A 16,434-nucleotide genomic window follows, 5' to 3' on the forward strand; every position below is an offset into this window, starting at 1 on the left:
GAAAATATACATTAGTTGACTCATTTTGGATAATGAATGAAACTGAGGTGATATCATTTGTGAGTGGAGAACAAAGCTAATTTTGCCAAACACCTTATTGGATGTAACTTGATTGGTTCAGGTCTATTAACTGTTATTCCTGTTTATCAAGAAAGGCTAGAAGGAGGCTAGATCAATTAAAGTTACCAGAGCTTGTTAAGAGTAGTTATACTAAAGAAGTCTCTCCGTATAACTTCTGGTGCCTTGTCTTTTGTGTACTGCTAGTGTCTTTGCCCTGGCTTCCAAGAAAACCTGCAAGCCTGTGCCTCCTGTCCCAGGGTATCCTTTGTCCTTTGGACTGTAACCTAACTTCTTCCTCTTATTTTATTTTATTTTATTTTATTTTATTTTATTTTATTTTATTTTATTTTATTTTATTTTATTTTATTTTATTTTATTTTATTTTATTTTATTTTATTTTATTTTTGTTTGTTTGTTTGAAAGACTTATGAGGCTGGTTCTTAATGGAATATCCTGTCAAAGGCTTTACCAGTCCCTTGCAATCACCAGGATCAGCTCAGGAATTACATGTTGGCAGCTCCAAGCTAAAGATTGGAAACACTGAGTGGTTCTCAGTGAGTGAGCAGGGAGGAAGAAAAGCATACGGATTGTACTAATTCTGTCGGCCTTACCTCTCTTTTGACTATGCAACCATAGCACATTGATGACAGTATGTTGGGTTGAGCATCTCCGGTGACTTGGTGTCTGGTACCTGATGAAGGAGAAGGTGCAGCCTGACCAATAACACGCTCTGGTCTACTCTTTTCTGGCTTTGCTCTCCACAGGGCATGTCTGAAGTGGATCTGAGTCCTTGGCCCATCTTTGGTGAGGTGGCTCCCTAGGTTATGATGAGGTGGTCTTTGAGATGGGTGCCCCTGCTTATGTTAGATAGAATCTACCAAACTGGTTTACATCATACACAGGAACCAAATGATTTTGAACGATGGGAAATGGAGCTAGATATCGGTCAGTGTTTAGAGGCTCCCTGTCCTGTTCCTATTCCAGAAGCTGAATCTGTTGCTCTATCTGTTTTTGAGCTGCATCAGTCCTAGGGAGGAAAGTAGGACAATTTGATTGGGGCTCTAGAATAAGGGTTTGCTGGATTGGTCAGAAATGCATGAGAATTACCAGAATGAACCTCCTACCTTTGTTTCCTTAGCCCACTCTTCTCCTTGTAACAGCTTCTTGCACTACACCCTGGGGGTGCCAGAGAACTTCCGTTCAAGGTGGAAGACAAATGAGCTGTTTCCCACTGCACCCCAGACTGGCAGCCCTTTCCTCTGCAACGCTTGTCACCCTGCAGTGGCAGCAAGCAATGCTAGGCCTGTAAGCGTAGCTGATTTATGTTAACTGTTGAAACGATAATGTTTAATCTGTAAAGTGCTAATCTATTTTTTATGTTGATTATGAATAGGCCAGCTGTGCCTACTTTCCTATTCATAGAGTTTAGAGAACAAGCTCATTTCACAGGCTGGGTTTGGAGGGTGATTTACATGAGAGCAGACACAGCTTTAAGGAGAGTAAATCAGCTGAGTTACACCACTGAACCAGGGACCTGGCAGCCGAACAAGAAGATCTGGGGGCAAGGAAGAAAACATGAGAGGAAGAAGAGGAATAGACAGATAATAAATAAACTGCAGAAGGAGCAGATGGATTGGAACAGAGACAAGAAAAGTGGGGGAAATATGAGCAGGAAAAGAAAGGAGAGGCTGATATTCTGAGAGACTGAGAAGAAGGAAGCAGGAAATTATGTGGTGGGCTTAGCGTAGGACTTTCCTCTCTGGGTCAGTGCAGAGAGCTCTGGGCCCAGGATTTGTATGACTGGTCATTAGGGGTCACATAGAACCCTTTATCCCAGCATGGTGCCAGCGATGCTGTTGGCAGTCAGTTGTGGATTTAATTTGCTGTGCAGTTGTCTCTTTCAAATTACTTTTTTGGATCTTGATACATTTTTTCTGAGGGTGGGCTGCAAATGATACAAACTCCAGAGTCCCATCCAGATCTCTGGAAGTTACTCTACCTTAACTTCTCCTCAGTCCCTGCACTTTGTTTTCTGTGGTGTGGACTGTTGTACAGCTGTGCCTCTTGCACTGACTGGCCTGCCAGTGTGCTGGTGTTTGAGTATCCCATCAAGGCACAGTCAACACCAGTAACTGGCTTACGAGCTTTACATCTTCAGCAGGGCTTTACTACCTGTTTAGCATCTTTCTTCTAATACAGGGACCTCATTGTATCCATTTCTTGAGACAAATTCAATTCAGGCAGAGCTTCCCACATCTGCCAGGCTACACATACTTCCATATCCTCCTCAGATACTAATTCCTACTTCCTGTCCTTTTACACTGGGGAAGTGCTGTTCTTCAATAAAACTTGATCATGCTTGCATTGCTGTAATTGTTACAAAAGCCTGAGGAAGGGATGTAGCTGGGCAGAATCTGATTGGAACTGGGCTTTGTCCTTTCTTGTTCCCATTGTATCATGCCTCTGTCCACCAAGGTGAAAGGCTGCTTGGTTGTGCAATGCTGTTTTTGTCATTCCTGCTCTTTGTCCCAGGCCTAGAAACACATTTCCCTCATCGCTTTCTGAGGAGACACACAAAAGCATTCCACACAGTTCTATCAGGAGTATGCCTTTCTCCATCTCCATTTCAGGAGCTGGAGTAGAAGGGTCTGTCAGTGTAACATACACTCACATACCTGCAGTGCTCTTCTGCGAGATACATACCCTGCAGTGTAGCTCTCTGCTGCACACTCTGCCTCTGCACACCCACAAACACCTGGTCTGACCCTGTTCTTCACTTGCCTCTTCGTGGATGGAGAATTTTGCCTGACATTCCCCACACAAATTGTGCACACAAATGCACTGCCTCATGCCTCCTCCTTAAGTCTGTGTGCAAGCCCTGACACAGCATTGCATGCTGATGAGATGCTTGTAGCCCACCTCTTCCAAACATATACCCCCAGACATCCCGTTACCACTCTCTGTGTAGTCATATAAACCTGCCCATAGATATTTCTCCCCACCATCCCTTCTCCCATCCACTTTGCAAAACCCTCAGGCTTTCAAAGCTGAATCAGAGGCATTTGAGATGAGGTACAGGTGATGCGTGTTCCCGAAGGTCCCTATATATCCTCACGCTCTGGCAGCTGGTTATTTCTCACAGGGCTGCTGCTGTTGTGCAGGCTTACTGCTGACAGGGCCCTTGGGGCTTCTCTGCAGTCCTTGACAGAGCCTCCCTCAGCCTGGCTGTGACTAACTGGAGCCATAACTGTTTGTTGTGGGTCTGTGGACCCTTTCCAACTCAGGTTTCAGCCAGTGCCTGGCGAGATGTGTTTATGCCTGGAGTCAAAATGGTCTTGGAAATTCATTTGGTTCTGGGTGCTTGCTTAAATCTTACCTTCTGGCTTAGTGTGCCAACTGGCTCTGTCTCTCTGGTGTTTCATCTTTGGGGCTTTTTGAGAGAGGTTACATCTTGATATAAGAAGCATGTTTTCTTACTTTGAGAACTATCAATCACAGGAACAACCTCCCCGGGGATGTGCTAGAGTTCCTATCACTGGAGGTTTTCAAGATGTGATAATCTCATCTAGGCTCCCTTTCTCATGAAAAGTTGGTCCAGATGATCTTTTGAGGTGCTTTCCAACCTGTGCTGTTCTATGATTTGGTGGTTCTTTGTGTTGTCTTTGTAGCAGGCTGCTGGCATCTGTAGAGTTGATATGTCATTTGGGAATATGTCTGCAGGAATTTGATCAAGGTGTTCTGGTTATGTTGGGAACCCCCATGTGTCATACTACATGTGTGGTTAAAGAGAAATGGGAACTTCGGTGGGGACAGGAGGAGAACAGTTGTATTGTTTTCACCTGTCACTTGTCAGCATTAGTAGTTGATGTCTAGTACCAGATTCAGACCTGGCCTGGAAATGAGATCTGGAGGGATGTCACTGTTGATGATGAGGCCAAGGCTGCAGGCATGCTGGACAGAAAGTTAGTGATGTTGTCTGTTGTGATGAACAAGAGACATGAAGGATGGTTTGAGTGAGAAGATTAGGAACCGCACTTTAGCTTTGCTGAAAGTGAACAAGGAGATGGCTATCCGAAAGACCACGTCTGAGAGACAGGCTGAATTTGTAGTTTGGCTAGAAGCAGGCTGATCTGGGGTACAGAGGTACAACTATGTGTCAATAGAAAGCAGGTGGGAATTTTATGTGAGCTGTTACTCATATGCAGTGGTGGGGATAGGGGCTGTGAGTAGATAATTGTGGAACATCTCCAGAAAGCTGAGAAAGGGATAAGGAAGCTGTTCAGACATACTAACAGAGCTGTTAGAAGAGCAGAAGGCTGAGGAAACTACTTCCTTCCTTAGGAACTACAGGGATGTTCCTGCTATGTTAGCACTTTCAGCTCTATTGCTTGGGAGCTGAAAAGCCACAGAGAACACAGTAAGCCTCAAAGATGTTAGCAGAAATAGGTCACTACTGCTCCTCCTGAACCATGGAATAAGAGTCTATTTGGGCAGATGGGATGCAGAAGGAAGTTCATTGGCAGCAGAGAGTTGTCTTCTGCTCTGCTCTCACCACACACCAGTATGATAAGTGAGAGCCTCCTTTATTAGCAGGGGGAGAAAGAGAGAGTGCTTTCAATTAAAATACAAAAAAACAGCTGGGAGTGGAGAGGTTATGTGCTCTTAAAGGACTGTGATTCCAGTCTGTCTGCACAATTGACAAGTGTGGCTCCATCCTACAGACAGAAGAAATGCAGGTGAAGTAATATTTCTCCAAAAAGACTGAGATAAAAGAATGGGTTTAATGAGCATTGTTCAAGTGGGAGACAGCTCAATAAGAAAGAGCAAATTAAGATAAAGGGAAGCATTTGTATGTGCAAGGGGAGGGTGGGAAGCACAAGGCAGGTTGGATTTTCTGCATCATAGCTTGCACTGTTGGAGGGAATAGGTAGCTCACAAGCCACTGTTTTTCAGCATGATGGAAAGGAAGGGAATTAACAAGAATATATATGTATATACATAGCATCAAAATGGTTTTGGTTGGAAAAGACCTTTAAGATAACTAAGTCCAACTGTTAACCTACACACGTGCCTCAGCTTTGCTCTTCTTTGGACTGTGCATTTTACATAGACTCTAAGATGCTTATATTATGCAAAATAAAGTACACAGTGATACCATTTAGTATGCACTTTGAGAGATTATTTTTTTTCACCTTCTCTTTCCGCACAATCATGGTTGCTGGTGGACTCTGGCTTGATTCTGGATCAGGAAACCCTGGCTGCTGTTGGAGGCCAGTCACAGACAAATTGGGTTGTGGAAGTGGTTTAGGAACCACTGGGAAGGTGACTGGCAGCACAAGATGTTTATCCTTATGTGGAAAGAAGTGGGATGCTGAACAAGCCAGGTAGTTGTGCTGATTAACTGCATCTGGAGACAGGAAATGCGTATTTTCCCAATGGCCACTTCGGGGTTAGAGGGACTGGTATTTTGTTGTCACAGAGGGGAGTCCTTAGGAAATAACTGATTCCAGTGGTGCAAGGTTCTTCTACCTTCCAGCTTTCTCTATAGGGAACTGGACTTGCAGCTTAAAATTAAGATGCAGCTTCCAACCACAAAATCTTTCCTTTGGTAATGGACATTTTGGAAGAAGCTTCTTGGAATTCAATGCTGAGCATGTGTTACAGTCATGGGGGAAAGCTATCTGCGTTATCTGAAATGGAGTACTTTGACCAGGAATAATGTTCACACAGGTGAATGAGTTGGATGCTTGTTCTGAGATGTCTCAGCTTTTCTTCTTTCCTCTCTCTGGTTCGCTGTATGTGCTTGTGCTAACAAGGATGTTGTGCTAGCCCTACAGGTGATGTCTGGACTCTGCTTTCCTACTGCCCAGCTTGATATCTGCCTTACATCAGAAGTCTAATGTATAGTCTCTCTACTTTCAGAGTGCTTTGTGAAACTAAGCACCTGGACAAAGAACAGCTGTATGAAGCTAAGCATGGAAGAGGCTGTAGTGATGCTAGTGGAAAACCTGTAGAACTCCAACTGTTGAAAGCATTGACTCTTAGGCAGCTGAGTTAATCTGCTAAACTTCACATTCTGTGTCTCTGGAAGGTTGTAGGGCACTCAGGAGCTTAATTGATGAAAAACATATATTTCTCCCTGTGCTATTCACAAGGATGTTCCTTAGCCGGTTATGTTCTGGTCTGATCATGGCAATCCTTGCTTTTATTGGAGTGACTGTTTTTTGTTTGTGGGAGCCATTGGTAAGTTGCTCAGCTTTCAGAGCTGGGAGATGAGGTCCACCTCACAGGTAGGGCCTCAGGCAACATATATCAGCTCTGTCTGCTCCTTGCTGTTACTGCCTGTTGCAGCTGTCACCACTGAGATTGGTTTCGATCCAGGATGAGTAATATTCTCAGACAGTTCTGCCTAGTCTTAAGGATTTGACTTTACTTAGGAAAATAAATGAAGCTACTGTGTGTGTGTCTGAGCACAGACTATTAAGCAGAAGTCATCAGGGATGGAATAAAAGGCACTTTTCCTCAAAGTAAAGACTGTAACAGTTAAAGGTACTATAGCAAGTAGACTGATACTGTTGCTGTACAGCTCAGTGGATGGGTAAGAGGAAAGCAAGGGGGGCTTCATATAGGCTTTCCTAATGCTTTTCTAGCCAGAAGTGACTACAGAAATAAATTGGTAGGTAAGCAGAACAAGGAATAGCCAGGATCCTAGGTATCAGGCAGTGAATGAGTGAGCCAACTTTGGCATCTGGATGATGTGATCAAGGACTGTTACTTTAGCAGAGTTCATTTTCTGTAACATTCATGGCTTTGTGACTGGGAAATGCTGTTGGTAGGATCCCAGCATAGATTCTCAGTGATAAAGCTGGCAGTGGGCTTCCGGGTACCAAAGTGGTACTAGGTAGAAATAACAGGAAAAGATGAACTTCAAACCCTAGCTGGCTCACAGTTGTTTCCCAGAAGAAAGGCTGATAGTTGGTGGACAGCCCTGGCTTTGGGCTGTTGCGGTGCAATGTTAGCAGTGACTAACCAAGTTAGCAGTGATCAGCATGCCAGGAGCACATGTCTACCTTTGGCAGATGCAGCTACGTGTCTGTGTGTGTAGTAACTGCTGTTTGTGCATTATACAAATAGATTTTGAAAAAGGTGTTAAAGTTACAAATTTGGTCCTGAGAAATTAGATAAAAGCAGATTTATAGCTGACTGGACAGCCCTAATTCTCCTTATCTCTGCGTGAGCTCTGTGGCATGGTATGGCCCAGCATCACACAGGATATCAGGGAGAGCCAATGTTAGAGCTCAGCTTTTCCAAATTCTAGGTAAGCACCTTAAGGGTCATCTCCCCTTGAAATGGACCACATTGCTTTGCCATCCTGTGCACTGAAACATGTAGGGAGTTTGTCTAATAAGCCAAATGTAATTGTTTCAGTGTATCAGAATGCACGCATACTTTTTACCTGTGTTCATTTGGATGCAGTGTATACTTCTATTATACAAGCACACTTCCAGGTATATGTAATATAAACACCAGGGAATCCACTCAGAATAAAGCCACAATTCTGTATATATCTACAAAATTATTAAAAATATTGAGTTAATAAATACAAGTTCTTGACAGATGCATTTAGGAACCATCAATTAGGCTTGGCATTCATTAGGTGGGGAGAAGTCCAATCAGATTTCACGGACTCAACAAAGCCACCTATAAATTGTGGGCTGTTTATTCTGACATTTGATGAATTATTCTTCATAATCCACTGTCTGCTGTGATAAATCTAATCTTTCAGTTTTTGCTGTCTTAATAATTCTCTGAGCAACACTGTGACATTTTGTTTTTGTAGAGGGGATAGAAAGGCTGGGACAATGGAAAAAACCCTTACTTGGTATCTGGGAAGTAAATTGCTCTACTCCAAGGTAACATTTTCTCACGCCTAGAGCTCTGCTCTTGCAGACTTGCAGGGATCAGTGAGTTCTTGGTGCCATGGACAATTACATGTATGTCCTTGAAAAGACAACTAGCCTAGGTTGAAGTTCACTTGCCTTAAACCTAGTTCAGGAAGGCATGCAGACTTTTGAGACCAATAGGGGCCTAGTGTCAACAAAATGAATTCTGAAAGCTCTGGGAGCCACAAGCCTATCAGACACAGAACTGAGTAACTATTCAGCTATCCTTCCATGTGAAATAGAGGGGACATTTTACTAGGCAGTGTTAAGATGTCAGCTGCAGCTCCCAAAACTTTCTAAGGAAAACTGCTCTCTTCCCAGAGTGGTATTATGTTGGTCTGTTTTCCAGCAAGCTCATGAATCCCATTATCACAGTAGCCCATGTTGTCTGGGCTGGGAGGCTGCAGACAGCATGATCCCTGTGTAAATCCCAGAAAGCTCCTGCAGACTGAGCTCACCTCAGCAAATTGCCATCCATGGAGCTGTGATTAAGAGGGAACTGTTCAGTGCTGACTCCATGAGGAATGAAAAAAAACATTAATCGAGTCACCTTGTCAGGGGAATTCCAGCCTGGAGAATTACAAGGAGGTGTGCAAAATTTACCTACCTTAATCATTTTCTTGCTATCTTCTTCCACCATGGACCTGTCTCCCAACAGTATGATTCCCCTTGTCTTGAATGGATTTTTACCATCTTCCCCATGTGCATCTTCCCGTGCTGCATCAGAATGTTAGGAGGCTGCGAGCTACTCCTGGCCATAACAACACAACACTGTTGTTAGTGAAGCCCTGTTATATCATGGCCTATGGTGAGTATCCTGTAGGCAAGAAGTTGAGGTTAATCATGTTCCCTATTCAACCCTTTCTGAAATGGCAGGACATCTCAGAGATTGCTGTCTTCAAATACAAAATGCAAGACTCAGGAACAATGGCTGTTATCAGAAAAGGAGATCTGCTGTGAAATCGTGGTTGAGGTTTTGAACGTTTCAGTTTGCATTGCTTTTTGGTGAGAAGAGAATAGCATCATCCCTGTTGTGCCCTTTTATGTTAATTATTTTGAGCAGCTGTGGTTGGTGAAGCTGTGGAGCATAGTAAAGTGTATGGAGATATTTGCTTCTGAGATGGTCTCAGCACCTGCTGCATGTTCCCCAGATGTGACAGACTCTGGCAGAGTCCCCTGAGAGGGGCATATTTACTCTCAATTCTGGAATATTTAGTGTACGTTTTGTAAGAAAAGTTACTTTATTGTCTGAAAGTTAAATGACAGATATTTCACAAAGATGCACTGTTACCAGAGGTCAGAGTTTACCCTGGAGACTGGGTCACTTCCAACTGTGGTTCCCCCATACCCTTTGTGCTCTCAGAAACTTACAGGCTCTATCAGTAACTTTCTAAGCTGTCAGACAGCAACTGAGTCCCAAGCTAGCAGCAGCAGGTGAAACGAATCCTCTGTTGTCCATCATGCTGTCAAGACTGGTCAGTCTGTTGGGAAGAGCTTCTGAAGAACAGAAGTATGACGATACAGATCAGACCAAAAGCTGAAGCCCAGCAATGCCTCCAGCTGTAGCCAGTGTTGGCTAAGAGTGAAAGACTATAAAAGCACTGCAGCCATACAGTTAAGATTTACCTGGTATGACCTTCCAGCTTCCAGTAATCTGAAGGTTAGAGATTTCCTTGGCCAGGAACTGTAAATTGTGATGGATTTTCTTTGTCAGCATATCTACCCACCTGGACTTCTGGTATTCACAACATCCTGTGGCAGAGTTCTACAGCTTAATTGGTATGGGAGAAAAATACTTCTTTTTGCAGGTTTTAATCCTGCTATCTGGTAATCTTGTGTGCTAATTGACAATTTGCTGCTCTCAAGTTCTTCTGTAGAGTGAACGAGCATTCCCAATCCTATTCTCTGTGACAAAAGTGATTTTATAGAGCTCTGTGACGTTCCCTCCCCATTGTTTTTTTTCCAGTCCTTTGAAGTCCAGGGAAATATTTGAAGGCAGTTTTGAAATGATTTGGTGAAGTACTCTCTTCCCCTGGGCGTTTCAAATGCTGGGCATTTGAAAGTCTCCTCGCTGACACCACCTGTACTGGACTTGTTCAGCTTGGGCAGAGTTGAGGAAAGGTGGTTGTGGAAAACCAGAATTTTCAAAACTGTCCTGGAGTCTGCTGGAAATCTTCTGAATAGGACTTATAATGAAAAATATTCTTACTTAGACCCCATCATGACCTCACTCTGGCTGCACCATGCTGGAGGGGGTTCAGCCTGCCAGCTAAGCAGGGCTGGGCTATTGAGACACCTTCTGTTAGTGATCCTGCATTCCACTGCACCCTAAATTTGTCCTGAGCAGACTGCTGAGACATGGCCACTGTTCATCTGCTGTGGTCACTGTGACAGAGCAGAGCCACCACATCTCTTGGAGTGATGTTAAGTAGTGCTGGGCCAGGAAGGGGCTCCATGACTTAGGCTCCTTCTCCAGGGTAGCTTATTAGCAGCTTTTCTGGAGAGAGAAGGAAACATACCTCTCTGTGGAGTGGAAAGGCTGAAACCAAGCAGTAATATTTGATCATTTGCTGCAGCTGCAGCACATTAAAAGGTTGGGATTAAGAGGCAGGATATTTCAAAAGAAAATAGCTAGCAAGACATGCACATTTAATGTTTATGGTTTGGAGTTTAAGACATCAGGCTGGAACTTGGGATATCTGGGTTAAATCCCAGCTCTGTCAAAGACTTCTCAGAACATGCTGGGCAGGTCATGTAAGATAATACTCTCAGAAAGGACTCAGGATTTGGAAGCTTAAATCCAATTGACTTCCAGTAACTTCCTAAGGGTTTAAGGATAGGATTCACAAAAAATACTGAGGCATTCTGATGCTCAGCATTGCAGCACGAGCTGGTATGTGCCTCAGATCTTGAGCAGAGCAATGTGTGCTTTGGGAAGGTACTTCAGCATGTGAGGGGGTCTGTAGGTAACAACTGGGGACTCCTGGAAAACATGAGCTTGTGCAGGGCCTGTGGTGGCTGTGCACCTCCTACAATGGCACTCTGGGCTTAATTATGGTCTCTAGGTGCAATCTCAGCACAAATACATACTAATAAGTGTTTAAGTAGATCCTGTAAGAGCTTTTGTATCAAGTCCCTGAGGTGTGAATACTAATACCAAGAATCCTGAAAAGATTTTGCATATTTAAAATTAAACAAGCTTCATTCTTTAGAATTAAACAGTTGGGGTTGTGTTTCCAGCCAGTGAATTACGGTGACACAGGCATTTGCTAGTTGAGCACGTGCCTGATGGGGAGCTGGCTGTGCAGAAGGCTAGTGAGGGAAATCACTGTGTGCAGGGATATTGCTCACCAGTAGAGCTGTGAACCCACACCTGGCTGACCTGCTCCTTTGTAAGAGCAGCCCTAAAGTTCCTTTTCTCACTTTTAAACCTTTATTAAACCTGTCTGGAAACTATGCTTGTTTCATCTCCTGCCAGGATTGTAGATGGTAACAACCAGTTTGATAAGACCCTTTGAGACCAGCTGTGGCCTGAAAGAAGCTTGAGAGTTCCTTAAGTACCATGGCAGGTGGGCTTTGAGACTAGCCCAGGCCTTTGCTTGCTAATTATCTATTCTGGAAATGATGGCTAGAGTTTTTGTTAAGGGTGCTGATTAGCTAGGTGCTTGTGAGCAGCAAGAGCCTGCAGCCTGCTCCATGAACTGCCTGCCTGCATGAAATTCACGCAGCTGTCTTCCCTTGGGAAGGACCCCAAGTGTGGGAGCCTGGCTCACCTCTTCAGTGCTTCCATATCATACAGCTTCTCGCTTGCTTTTGCCTGGCTGGGACACACAGCCTGCATCAGCTGCCTCCAGTGAGCTGAAAAAGGACAATTCCATAATGAATAAGGGTGATTTGCTAAGTAGGGGGTCCTGGAGCCCAGCCTTAATTGTGCTTCTGCTTTATCTCAGCCTCACACCTGCTCATGTAATGGCCTGGCTGTGATCCACCCCCTCCCCCCTACCCTTCTGCTCCTCCAGGAACCATCAGTTCCCTGGCCCTGTTGCAGTCCCTTGCCTTGCTGCCCTCACTTGCATCCTGTGGGTGTGCACAGATTCCCCCTGGAGCTGCAGCAGGGCCATTGGGCTGGCTTTAACAGACATGACTGCCGACCTGGCTTTCATGTCCTAAATAACGAGTTTTGAAATTAAGTCCTTCTGCCCAAAAGAACTCCTTTCTTCAGAACAGCTTTCTTCAAATGATGTTTCCTTAAAAAACTTAGTCACACAAGAATATTGTATATACTATTCCTGCCAGAGGGAATATATGCAGCTTTTTTTTTTTTTTTTTTCACCTGTATGCATTCAATACTAGTAGAAACAGCTGGATTGACAGTACAGGCAATTAAAAGCTTTTGAAACCCAGAGCAGATGGAATTTTATCCAAATTATATGTAGTCTTACTATAAATGTACCTTACTGGCTTCAGGCCAGTGAATTCCCAGTTCTGTGCTTCAACCTTTGGAGGATCTTACCACCTTTATAACAATTAGACTAGTAATATTGGCTGCCACTCTGTAAAGGGTGCATCCTTTTAATATGAAGATGTAGGGTAGTGAGAAAGTTGAAGAAAGCCCCCGCTCGACCTCATGTGGCTGTTCTCTGTTTACATTTTTTCTTTCTTAACAGGATTTTGTAGTCCAACATGCTCCTGGCCATCTTAAGTCTCCTCCCCTTAACAGGTCCCCTCTTCAGCTAACAGACAAATTTCACGTAAAAGTCCCTGTGTCTTGAACACATGTCCCCTGAGCCATTTGTTATCCTGTAGGTGCTTCTTTCTTTATACTAATCTGAAACAAGAATCTCAAAACCCTGGTATGGAGAGAGAAAAGAAAGGGCAAGGGGGAAAGAGAGAGAAACCTTTTTTTCTCTTGAGACATGAGTGTCAATAGGTTTGAATTATGGACCTGCTGTAATTAAAAAACACATAACTAGTTGTTTTTAAATGCAGTTGTTTTACTTAATTGATTTTGCTGCCAGGACCAAAGGGAATAAATAAATAAATAAATATTTAAATAAAATGCACCTTTTTGGTGAATTACTGGAGGCAGCTGAGTCTCTGTTGGAATCTAATTGCTGCAAATGCTCTGGTTTGTTGCTAGCAATAGTTTTCTGTGGAAGGGGCTGGAAGAGAAGGAGTAGGGTGGTGTGGGAGGGGGCTCATTCCCTGGCAGCTGCAGGAGGGAACAGGCTGCTCCTTGTGTAGTATTTTTCTTCCTTGTCAGCAAAAAGAATCTTCGTTTAACACTTTGCATGAAGACTTTGCTTAGAAGGTCTTTATTCATATTTAATTACTAGCTTGCTGCAGCTCTCATCTTTAATTACCTTTTAAAAAACAGGTTATAAAAATGCACTGACATTCTTTTTTGTTACTGCATAAATTATAGGCTTCTCAACTGCTCACTTGAAATCAGTCCAGCTCACAGGAAGTGTGGGACAGGATCCCTTTGCTGACTTCTGGATACCTCAGAGCTTGTCTGCACCTTGCTCTACAGAGCAGGGCAGAAATCTCAACTACTATTACATGAACTAGCTCTGGACTTGAAACTACATGACCATATTGGCTTTCCCTCTGGGCTAATTAATTGGATGGTGGGACCTGGCTAGTCAGCCAGACTGATAGCATGCTAGCATGGTAATAGTGTTTCCAGGACCTGACCTGCCCAGTGCTGCACTGAGGGTCTCTAGCAGGGTGCTGTATGCAGAGCAGACAAACCTTTGCTCATCTCCCATTGCCTCACCCATGTCTCTCTAGGGTTTTGTTTCCTGGACATCCCCCTGGCAAATCTACTTCTTCATCTGCAACTTTCCTTATAGTGTAGCCCTGAGTTTCACAGCCAGAGCTGCTAATATTTTCCTCTCCTGCTGATGGTGGGCTTTGCTGTCCCTGCCCAGTGCTTTTTCTGAGCTGAGAGCATTAGTTACTTCTATTGGTAGTGTGAGAGAAGTCCACCACATAAAATGTGTTTTCCGGCCAAGGCGTCAGTGGTGCAAACTGCAGTTTTTGTCGCCGGCTGTGAATCCAGCCTTACCACTGCTCCTGGTTATGTGCTGGCTTTCACAAAGTAAGCTTGGTGATGTTGCTGTCATGCGGGGAATATGCACTGCCAAGTCTCAGGGGGATGATGATGGTATTAAAAATCTACAGAAGAAGGAACAGAAGTAACTGCAAAGGGACAGCTGTTGGCATCTGCACCCAGTTACAACCAAGGGTGCTGATCATAATCACTCCAGTCATTTTCAGGACAGCCTGGAGAGGCCTCTCACATGCTGCCTGGCCACTCTGTGTCCAAGATGAAATGCACCCTGGGGATCAGCCACAGGTTTCCATAGGCTAAGTATCTCTAGGGCATTTCTGTGCTTGTCAGGCTTCACTGGGAGGCCAAGCAGGGAAAAGGCTCAGGCAGGAGACAGAGGAATGATGAAAGGGCTAAGCCTGTCCAGCTTTGGCACACACTGTCTCTGGCCTTGGTCAGGCCTTTCCTTAGGATAGTCTCTGGCACCCCAAGCTGATGTTTCTTTCTCTCCTCCTGACAGATAAAAGAGCTCTTTGTGAGTTTTGAGGACACTCCCTTGGGAGCAGCATCTCTAGCCCAGGTGCACAAGGCAGTGCTGCAGGATGGGAGAACGGTGGCAGTGAAAATCCAGCACCCAAAGGTCCAAGCTCAGAGCTCCAAGGATATTTTGCTCATGGAGGTAAAACTACCTATTGACTTTGTCTTACAGAGCAATTGCCATTGAAATGCGTGGGGGCCACATTCACCCATGGTGTAAGCAGGTATAACACCACCATCCTGTAGCTTTGAAACCTCCACAGAGATAATGCTGTCCTTCAGGAATACTACAGAAAGGTGATTGTGTAGATGTTAACACTGAACAAGAGGATAAGAGTGAAGAAGGGCAGAAGTAGAACACAGGTAAACATGAATGACATCAGAGTAAGTCCATATGAGATTTAAAAACTAGAGAGTGAGTCCAGAAGTTTCTCCTTGGCTTGTGTGCCCATTAATTGGTTGATTAAACTGGTCTCAGTTCCCCTAAGTGAGGGCTGTGTGGCCAAGGAAAAATTATTCTTCATTATTAGCATGTTTTTTCAGTTAGTGGCTGAGGTTGCTCTGATTCACTTTTGTTTCTTGATCAGCTCCTTAATGCTGGGCTGATTCATGCTGGAAAAAACCCCACTGAAATATGGAAAGTGTTGTCTACCAGGGGCAGACACACAAATGAGGGATTAATCTAGGAGAAGTTTCAATGTCTTCCTCCTGTTCCTCTCTTGAATGGTAGGTTCCACTCATGTTCCCAGTGCAATGCTGTAGCTTCTCCCAGACTTCTAAGTCTAGCTAGCTGAAAGGAGGAGCTGGGAAAAACCTGTAGCATGGCCCCACATTGCAATAGTCAAAGATGCCAGTGGCATGGAAGGATACAAGAAATGGAGATGAGGCTGAGGTGGAGGAGAGCAGAAGGATTAGATCTGTAAATGGTAACACTAAAGCTTTTAGCTCTCCTAATAAACATACATCTGTATGTACAGTAATGTGCACACCCAATGGCAGACAGGTACGTCCACGGGACTAAAGCGGGGAAGACTGAGCTGAGGGGGTCTGATAGGTGTTTAGAGGGTACTGATGATGGAGTGACACACCATTCCCCATCACAGGCCAGCAGGAATCAAAGATCCTGCCAGCACCCTCTCAGAGGAGCACATAACTAAAGCTTCTATAGGGAAGTGAAGCACCCTGCTTTGAGCAATCCTGGCTAGTCTGCAAAGAAGCACAGCTGGTTCCAGCTGGAGCACATTAGTTTGCAGTTGGATATTTATTTTGTACTCATCATGAAAGAATTTTTTGCATTCAATAATCATATATCCCAGTAAGATGGGTTATGCCTGTTTCAGTGCAGGTCTGAGCTCGGGACAACAAACAGAGAACTGTTGGAACTGGATTTGGCTCCAGCTGTAGATTTGGATTTGATTCAGGTCCTCTCCAGGCCAGACTGCAGGGGTCTGCCCAATGATTTGCTTTTGTGAGTCATCAAATGCACAGCAGTTCTCAGGGGGCTTATGGCATCCTTCACTCCTGTTCGAGACAGGATGGCAGAAACTAAGCAGTCAAGGAAGAAGAATGAGCAGGTAGTGAAAGACTGAGACCATGGCAACAACAGAATCGTGTATGAGTGAGCCAAGAGCTAGATCCACCTCAGGACATTTGTCCTTTTGACAGTGGGTATGACAAACAATCCCCCCTCACACTAAGCTGCTGTGATTGCTGCTTATTCTGGTAAGAGACATTTAAACAAATAATTTTAGAATTATTCCCGTATTTTTTGTTTTTAGACTAATCCTCCTAGGAAAGTTGAAACTAAACCAGTGCATTTCTTTTTGGCAATTTGGTACT

The 16,434-nt window shown here is 44.2% G+C and overlaps 1 protein-coding gene across 3 annotated transcripts in view; it reads left to right on the forward strand.

The window, feature by feature from the left end:
- Positions 1-16,434, forward strand: part of ADCK1 (aarF domain containing kinase 1) — an 87,266-nt gene that overhangs the window by 47,159 nt on the left and 23,673 nt on the right. For 2 of the 3 annotated variants that reach the window (XM_051620891.1, XM_051620892.1), the window contains exon 5: positions 14,579-14,737. The exons of the other annotated variant lie outside the window; for it this stretch is intronic. In XM_051620891.1, coding sequence (XP_051476851.1) covers positions 14,579-14,737 — 159 coding nt within the window. The remainder of the gene's footprint in view (positions 1-14,578; positions 14,738-16,434) is intronic. 3 annotated transcript variants of the gene reach the window in all.

Source organism: Apus apus, chromosome 5 (assembly GCF_020740795.1).
Source record: "Apus apus isolate bApuApu2 chromosome 5, bApuApu2.pri.cur, whole genome shotgun sequence".
NCBI classification, from domain to species: domain Eukaryota; kingdom Metazoa; phylum Chordata; class Aves; order Apodiformes; family Apodidae; genus Apus; species Apus apus.